The sequence below is a fragment of the Sinocyclocheilus anshuiensis genome, unplaced genomic scaffold, assembly GCF_001515605.1.
Source record: "Sinocyclocheilus anshuiensis isolate Anshui unplaced genomic scaffold, SAMN03320099.WGS_v1.1 scaffold24, whole genome shotgun sequence".
Classification (NCBI taxonomy): domain Eukaryota; kingdom Metazoa; phylum Chordata; class Actinopteri; order Cypriniformes; family Cyprinidae; genus Sinocyclocheilus; species Sinocyclocheilus anshuiensis.
Genome location: NW_015557090.1, coordinates 1,193,365 through 1,203,209, shown reverse-complemented (window position 1 = coordinate 1,203,209; position 9,845 = coordinate 1,193,365). Strand labels below are relative to the sequence as shown.

Below are 9,845 nucleotides of genomic sequence, written 5' to 3'. Positions count from 1 at the left end.
TTGAGTAGTTTAAAAATGGTGTACTTTTACTTTTACTTGAGTACATTTTAAGTGATGTATCGGTACTTTTCCTCCACTATTTTCCTCCGTTTGTGGTCGTTACATGCTTTTTAATTTTATTTGTATCCATCAACGTGATTGGATAGATCTTCAACTGAATTCTGTTTCCGTGCTGTTTTGATGTATTTTAAAGAGTTGGCAGTCAAAAGTAAAACTGCTGGATGAAAGATATTCTTCATTCTTTATGACAAACAAGATAATGTGAATTACAGATTGTACAACGTTTTTAAAATGTATAAATTGCGGTGTACAGCGTTTATTATGAGGGGGTAGAATCCACAGCTCAGTACTCACTACTCAATACTCATGAGTACTTTTAAATAGGCTACTCTTTTACTCTTACTCAAGTAGTTTTTATGGACAAGTACTTTTACTCTACTCGCACTACATTTTTTGGAAGGTAATGGTACTTTTACTTGAGTATATTTTTTCAGTACTCTTTCCACCACTGGCCCCAAAACACCCTCGAACCCCAGAGGGTTAGAATGTCCGCATACATTGAGTAGTATGTCAAGAATTGTGGCCGTTGTATAGCATGTAAGACAATACCCAAGAATGTTGCATCTTTACACCACATGACCAGCAGTGGGCCTTTTGACTTAGTGTGCATCGACTTCTTGTCAGTTGAACCCGACTCAAAAATTATGGGTAGTGTACTAGTCGTCATCGACCACTTCATCCGTTACACCCAAGCATTTGCAACTAAATATCAGAAAGCTCTAACAGTGGCAAAAATACTGTGACAAATTCTTTGTTTGCTACGGCTTACCATCCCATATCCATTCAGACCAGGGACGGGATTTTGAAAGTGGTCTCATAAAGGAGCTGGTGAGAATGCTTGGGATACGAAAATCAAGGAATTCTCCCTACCATCCCCAAGGTGACCCACAGCCTGAAAGTTTCAACAGAACGCATATTTCCATGCTTGGTACACTGGACCGTGCAGAGAAAAGCAGATGGAGTCAACACATTAATCAATTAGTACATGCTTACAACAGTACTTAGAATGAGGCCGCTGGGCATTTGCTGTATTATCTGCTTTTCGGAAGGGAGGCTTGTTTGCCAGTGGATCTGTGTTTCGGGACATTGCCTCATGGAGTGGGAGCCAGAAATCATCACCAATATGTGAAAAGAATGAAGTCAGAGTTGCAGAGAGCGTATCAGTAAGCAACTGAAACTGCTCTGAAAAGTCAACAGAGGAACAAACGGTTGTAGGACAAGCAAGCAAAACATCAGACTCTGGCAGTGGGAGATCGGGTGCTGATAAAAAAATATTGACATTGACTGGAAAGCACAACCTCATCGACAACTGGAATTCGGTACCCTACCTGGTGGTGGAAAAGCTGAAGAACTTACCTGTATACCATCTGAAATCTGAATCAGGGATTGGAAGTGTAAGGACTCTACATAGAGATCACCTCTTACTTGTTGGGGATGAAGTGAGGTTGTCTGTTCCTGAAGAGCAAAGGAAAGTTTTTGCACCACCGGAGACCAGGACATGATCTGTGGAGAGAAAACAAAGAAAATGGTTAAGTGGCACTGACTGAAGGTGAACCAAGGACTTATTCTGGAAGTGAGGAGGATGATCTGTGGTATTACTACCCGGATAGGGTAGAGAGACAGCCCAAGCCAAAGAGTGATGCACAGGATGGATCTGCTGTGGTGGAGGACACGGTTTGCCATGGAGATGAATTGGATAAATCCCATGCAGAAATGGCTGAACCAATTTTAACAGAAGGAGGCCATAAAGCAGTGTTTCCCAACCGAGCACACTAGTGGAAAATGTGGAAAATTATCCAAACTTCCTATCTCTATTAAATTTCATTATTATTATTTTAAATTAGTGCTATTGGTCTTTCTTTGGTCTGTGTGAGGGTTTTACAAAAATGTTACCAATGAAAAGCATTCAAAAGAGCTTGTGACTAAACCTCGTAACTCCATTGGATCTTCAAACTGTGAGCGAAACCTCAAAACTCCACCCGCCTCCATTCAGAATGAAACGTCGCACACAGTCGGGATATGGATCTCCGCTTGTTCGCAATGCAAGGGTAAATAAAGAACTGATGTTTGAATAAGTACAGCATTTCCTTTACTCAAGAAACACTATGTATGTAAAGGCTAATGTTTTTTTTTTTTTTTTTTGTGTGTGTATTTGAAGAGCGGAGAAGAGTCTTTTGCCGTCTAGTAACCAATATACTTTTGTACGTTTTAAATATCCTGTGCATAGCGCTTCATCTTTTATATTATGAGATTTTGGCAAAGTGTATTAAAGAACAAGAAAATCTGAGCTCCCATATAACTACAATAAACTTTATAACCTGTAAGTTGATGAAAACATAATGCGATGCACTCACTGCTTCAGATGCGGCTGTTCTAATGACAAAACACATATTGCCATCATTTGCTGGTCAAAAACCTTGTTAACTCCATTTGAGCTAGATTTTCATAAAATGTTAAGTGCAAGTGTCTGATAAAGCCATAATATCATCTCTGACATTGCAGTCTTTAATTAATTAAAAAAACAAAAAAAAATCCCCCCTTTGTATTTTTTTTTGTAGTTCAGTGCTTAGTTGTGTGCTGTGGGATTTATTATTTATCAATAATAATCTGCCGTGGCAGAAAAAAGGTTGGGAAACACTACCATAGAGAACTCTCCTTTCAAATTACAGAAGAACCAAGAGATCCTGGTTTAGAAGGGGGGAGCCTGGCATAGATAATGCTACCAGAGACATATATAGACTGTTTATTCTTGCCCCAAAAGAGACCTTTAACCCCGGTTCATAGAGGAATGGAACCCCTGTAGTGTCACTCCATGGCACATTGTACTCAGTGTGCTCAAGTAAGTGCTTATATGGAGCCCAGAGTTAGAGTTAACATGTAGAGAAGTAAACTCATGGGGTCATGAGATGTTTAGAACGGGGAGCATGTAACCCACTAGAATATAATTCTAGACTGTAGTGGGTAATATAATTTCATTTACTGTTGTTTTGTTTCTTTTAGTCTCTCATGCAGTGCTGAAATGATAATGGAGTATAACTCCTCATATACAGAGTCACAAAATATGTGTGTCTTTAAGAATGCCGTTATCTTTAGTAAGTTTGAATATTGGGCACATGTGAAAAACATGCTTTTGCCCTACAAGTTAGAATGGGCTTTATTTTCATTTGTTTGTGTTAAGATCCTCCCTCCCTGGGAAATGGGAAAATGTGAGTGGTTGAGAGGGAGAAGGGGAGAGAAACGAACGGGGCTGTTTGGAGCGATTGAGCTGAGTAAATACAGTGAATTAATCAGTAACTCATCGAAGAAAAGTAGTTTATTTTAATTCTAAACAACTTTCTAAGAGTAAATGTCTTCATTCAGTGACATCAGACTTAATGCATAATCTCTTAGACATTAGTATACTGAACCTGGTGCTGCTCCTTACTAAGCTGTTAAAAAAGGTATGGGCGCTACATTACATAAGGAGAAAAGTTTAGGAAAAGTAATTATTCAGTCACTGCATAGAAAGCAGTTTGTGAGGGCAATGTGAAAATGTAAAAAATTTTAATTACTTCCCTAAACTTTTGTTTAGAGACATCTAGAATTACTCAGACAACCTTAAAATAAGAGAAGTGATTTTCAAACTTTCTAAAAATGAAAAAGATAATCAGGTGGTCTGTAAAACAAAGATAACGAACAGTTTCAAAAGTTTTATTTCAGTTCTAATGTCATTTGTTATACTTTTGCCACACACTTTGGACATTTTTTAAATTTAATTTACACATATTAGTAACGTGGTGCATCAATGGCTTGCATTGTTTCCTCACAACAAATATATCATTGATACAGTAAAAAAAAGTCATCATCATCAACATGTGACAGTTAAGCTAAGTCAATATAGTTTAATACATATGACAAAAAGCACAAGAAAAAAACCTACTAGTCATCACAAATTGTACATTGATTTCAACAAAATGGGGGGGAGGTCTATAATACAAGTATAATACAATAATGTTTAAGATAACAAAAATCTATATTTTAACAAACAAAAATGTACTCAAATATTTCTGCTTCTTTTTTTAAAAAGTCTCATTACTTCCTTCCGTAGTTTTGTCAGATTTAGTCCATAAATAAGGGGATTTAACATGGGAGGAACAAGTAGAAATTCTAGTGCCATGAAATTACGCAAATCTTGTGGCATACTCCTAGAACCATACCGAGTGTACAGCACATCAAACAGCAATGCAACAGTCACATTGAGCAGTGCAAGCAGATGTGGTACACATGTTTGTATGAATTTGTTTCTGCCCTCTGTTGACTTTCTGCATTTTCCAATCAAGTGAATGTATGAGCAAAATATCAATACTGCATGTCCAAAATATATAATAATGATTACATACCCAATCACATTATTTACTGTTGTAGAAAAACAGGAAAGTTTAACAACTGACCAGTTTTCACAATATAGCTTTTCAATACTAGAGCCACATAAGGTTAGCCTTGATGTTACTACAATTAAAACACACATGCAAAAAAATGGAGAAAGCCAGCAGAAAAGGATGCATTCAAGTATTCTCTGATTGGTCATTACTGAATGATACTCCAGTGGTCTACATATTGCCACATACCTGTCATATGCCATCACTGTTAATGTTGAAAAGTCACACAGAACATATGAATAAATGACAAATATCTGAATCAAACATCCAACATAAGAAATCAAGTGATATTGGGATAATAAATCATACATGAATTTAGGGTAGAATCCAGCTGTGCCAAAAAGTCCATTCATACACAAATTACATATAAATACATACATTGGCTCATGAAGCTTCTTATGCGAGATTACAGTGTAAATAATGATCACATTACACAACACGATTAATGGATAATACAGTGCAGTCAAAGAAAAAAACACAAATCTGTTTCCCATCATTTCATTTAGTCCAGAGAGTGTAAATACTAAGACAATGGACTCATTCTCCAGTGGTGGCTGCATCTGGAATAATATGCAAAGACTTATTATAATGCTATCATTATTCATTAATTAGAATACAATTATTTGTAAGTTAATTTGAAATTAAAGGTTGAATGAGATATATCTTACCACAGTCTCTGTTTGTATGTTTGACAGAGTGTTGTGTAAAAGGTTGATTTGGTCTGATATATATGGAGACTGGTCTCATGCTAATTGCCTTGTTTACGAACACTTGTAACAAAAAATCTCTCTTGAGAATCGTTTTAAAAATATGTCAAACTATACAGTATCAAACGTCATGAAAGTAATGTGCAAATAAGCACTCACGTATAAATGTTGTCATTAAATAATATTATTCATTTTTGCAAACCCTGTTCTTTGAGTGCAGTTGTTAATTACTTTTGCGGTATGTAAATGTCTAGCTACACTGTAATAACATTATTATATACAGTATTTCACATTGTATTTGTTTTGTATGTTTTTATTCTCTGCAATATGCTTTATATTTGTAAATGTCATGTTTGAAAAGAGTTTTTATTCCAGAATCTTAATTAAAATCACATGCAAGGAATTAATCACAAGGAACAAACAATATTATCGATGTGACAAAAAAGCTTGGGTAGTGATGTAAGTGCAAAACAAATGTGTGCAGCTATTATAAGGAGTTGTGTAACTACAGTGCAAAAACCGTTGATGGCCCCCCACCACCCCCCATAGCTGGAAAAAAAATGGTAAAAGAAACAATAAAATATAATACTGTCAATTTATTTACAGTTTTCACTCAGTCACTCACTCGATATAATATAATTCTTAAAGGAACTGCAGTCATGCCTGGCTCCACAAGGGGCTAGAGTGGGCTGGTTTGGTTCACCCAGGCAATCATTCAGACTTCTATGCCCCAACTTACGTGAGAAAGTTGCAGCTGAACCTGCTATAAGTTACACCACCGCTGTCAAGCTCCAAAAATGGAAAACTAAATATAGTACATGTTCTTCATACTTTGAATTACAATGCTTAATAACAGCAACTACAGTAACATAAAGATGTGAGTATATATTCTTGATAAATAAGTTGTGTCTTATATTTTACTCATAAATTTAAAATTCTAAAAATCCTTTGGGAACTCATGACTATTTATCTCTCCAGGTTGTTATCATTGAGATATGTAATTCGACATGTAGCTAGCAGGGCTTAATGGGGCCATGACAACCAGCAAAACCTTGTGGAAAACAAAACCTGCATCCCAATTTATAGGGGCCTATACCAGGATCTCTGGGAAAATGCAGGGAAACAACCTGGACAGATGGACAGACTCAGGACTGTAGCATATTAGCTCAAAAGGGAAATGTATATAAATAATTACAATTAATAATAATTAATTCAAGTCCCTGTAAAGTCAATATTAAGTATGTGTTCTGAGTTATTCACACCACAGAAAAATGTGTTATTAACCACTCAGCCAAATTTGAATGATAAAAAAATCCGCTAAGTACATAAAATAAGTTATCAAAATCTCGAAAAAATGGCCGGTATCCTCTGCTCACAAATGCTAGGGGCGTGTCCGCTGTCTGCACTGAAACCATGCCCACTCGTGGGAAAGCTGCCACCTCTTAACTGTCAAATACCGCTACAGCCTGAATGGCTGCTCCTAGCAGCTTAATAGGATTTACAAAGCCATACATGTTTGAGCCTCCAACATTATGTTCCATTACACTCAGCCCAACCTTACATAAAATGATATAGTGATCACTACCCATATTGAGATCTTCTTCTTCTTCTTCTTTTGGAGTTTTATGGTGGTTGGCAAACGAACGATAGGTGCATTCCCGCCACCTACTGGGCTGGAGTGTGGACCATTGATGGAAGAGGAAGAACTAAACAAAACAAAACAAAAATGTATATAATAATAATAGAAAAAAATTTAAAGTCCCTGTAAAGGCAATATTAAATATGTGTTCTGAGTTTGTCACACCACAGAAAAATGTATTATTAACCACTCAGCCAAATTTGAATGATGAAAAAATCCGCCAAGTAAATAAAATAAGTGATCAAAATCTTGAAAAAATGGGCGGTATCCTCTGCTCTCAAAAGCTGGGGGCGTGTCCACTGTCTGCGCTGAAACCACGCCCACTAACGGGAAAGCTGCCGCCTCTTAACTGTCAAATACCGCTACAGCCTGAATGGATGCTCCTAGCAGCTTAATTGGATTTACAAAGCCATACATGTTTGAGCCTCCAGAGCCAGAATCCAATTCAGAGGACCGGCTACCCGAGAATCAACCTTGTCCCTCTCGGTCTGCTACAGAATGGTAAGGACACCGAGCTGTTTCGTAAGTTATCACAACCAGGTGATATGCATTTCTGTGACGGAGGCATAGCTAGCTAGCAAACTGTAGGCTGTAGTAACTAACGGTACTGACAGTAACTCGCGATTGTGCGGGTGAATTGATTAGAATGTGCTCTAGTTATAGTGTTAGGGGAGGGGCCGTGATCAGTGGCTCCAGTGCGTCATCGAGCCACCGTTTTAGCCCCGCCCAAAAAATCCTGAACACAAAATTGGTGAAAAACTGTTTAACTGTTTAACTGTCTAACTCCACTATTCAGTACTACAGAATTTACAGTCTTTGCAATGTGTTTCAGCAATACATTTGTAACATTTATAATGTTTAGAAACAATTCTCAGAATTGACTTTACAGGGACTTTAAAATTATTTATATCAGCTGCCAGTAGTACTGTAGCAGAATTAATATTAACATCACTAATCTGTTCGTCCGGCGAACATTCAGTGTAATTTCATATCAACACTAAATGATATTTTCGTGGCCACAGAAAATAACTTTCTTACAGTTTTAATGCATTAGAGCATAAGAAGATCCAATTGTAAAAAGGGACATCAATTTAAAAGCAGTGACGGAATCAGTGTCATGATCTCCTACTGGAGTGCCCATGTGCTCCTATAGAGGGCACTCCATCCAATATCTGTTACCTTGCCATTGTTTCACGGACTACATCTCCTATAATACCCCATGCCAGGAACTGATTACATCTACAGCTGTTTACCCTTAGAAGGACTATTTAAGTTTCACACATTCTGACTCACATTACGAAGTAATGTTTAGCTGTTGCAGACTCTACCAAGCATTTTTCAATTGCTTTTGCCATAGCCTTGTTTCATTGTCTTGTTTATTTTGTACTTTGGACTGCTCACTTAGATTTTGACCATTGCCTGTTCATTTGGATTACTCTTTTGCCTTGTATTATATTGTTTGCCAGATTTTGACGTTGCCTGTTTTGACCACACTGCTGTGTTAATAAAGCTTCTATTTGGTTCTATCAAGTGAGTCCCGTTACAATCAGAAACGTCTCGGTTACGTATGAAAACCTCGTTCCCTGAAGGAGGGAACGGAGACGTCACATTGCTGACCGACGAATTGGGATCTCGCTTAGAGAGACCAATCCCCTTCGAGTGTAATCTAAACGAGCCAATGCACATTGGCATGCGATGATTGCATTCAGCTGCCACTGATCACAGCGTGAGCATAAAAAGTCAGCCGGTGCAACACATACCACGTTTTCGCTGAGGAGCCGAGCCGGTGACCCGTCCGCTCAGCGGTGGTACAGCAGCCGTGGCGACGGGTTGTGACATCTCCGTTCCCTCCTTCAGGGGAACGGAGGGTTACATACGTAACCGAGATGTTCCCTTTCAGTCGGTAACCGACGAATTGGGATCCCTACCAAAGCGCCATGGATGCTGCCCCTTCCAGTGTCCTGTGGAAACCGCCTGCGCCCCTTTGTGGTGTAGGCCGGGGCTCGCAACAAGAAGACCAGTCACCGTTGTCATAGCACAACCCACTAAGTGAGATTGGATAACACTGGGAAAATGTACCCGTTCCACTTGGAACAGGAATGTTGCGGAAGCCCCATCCTTCCCGAAGGAGGTTTCGGAAGCACTTACAAATATGACATCCGTTTAGGTGCATATAGAAGATTAGAGGTGATTGTAACCCTCATGGAAATGGCAGAAGTCTGCCGGGGAAACACGGGCTCTGAGGCTATACCGTGGACTTTACAGATATGGGAACCACTTAGGCCTCTACCGGTTCTCACGGATTCAGTTGCGCGTTCCGCCACGTCTGGCTGCCGAGGGGATAGAGGAGCTCGACAGGGCCTACAGTATGGACACTCTGGAGCGGTTTTATCAAGCCGACACTAAACCGGGGCCTCTCAGCGCCTCTACCCGTTTGAGGTGAGAACACAGGAGGATACCGGCTCCACACGAAGGCTATAGAATCTAGCGAACGTGTTGGGGGTCGCCCAGCCCGCCGCTCTACAAATATCTGTCAGCGAGGTGCCACGATCCAGCGCCCAGGAGGATGCAACTCTCCTAGTAGAGTGAGCTCGCAACCTGAGCGGGCAGGGCACACCCTGTGCCTGATAAGACAGGGTGATGGCATCCACAATCCAGTGGGCCATCCTCTGCTTAGAGATGGCATTCCCCTTCTGCCGGCCTCCGTAACAGACAAAGAGCTGGTCTGAGGTCCTAAAGCTTTGTGTCCGGTCTACGTAGCATCTCAAGGCTCGGACGGGACAGAGCAAAGCTAGGGCTGGGTCTGCCTCCTCCGGGGGAAGCGCTTGCAGGCTCACCACCTGATCTCTGAAGGGATCTCTTAGCCGAGCCCAAACTCTAGGCACGAATCGTCGACCGAAAATGCAGGTCCCCTACCCTCTTGATGGAGGCCAGTGCAAGCAGGAGCAGAGTTTTCATTGAAAGAAACTTTAGCTCAATTGAATGCAAAGGCTCAAATGGGCCCTGCTGTAGTGCTTTGAG

The 9,845-nt window shown here is 39.8% G+C and overlaps 1 protein-coding gene across 1 annotated transcript; it reads right to left on the bottom strand.

The window, feature by feature from the left end:
* Positions 1-4,096: 4,096 nt before the first annotated feature.
* LOC107677076 (olfactory receptor 6N1-like) lies at positions 4,097-5,038 on the bottom strand. The gene has a single exon (XM_016471862.1). The coding sequence runs from the start codon at positions 5,036-5,038 to the stop codon at positions 4,097-4,099; it is 942 nt and encodes a 313-aa protein (XP_016327348.1).
* Positions 5,039-9,845: the final 4,807 nt, after the last annotated feature.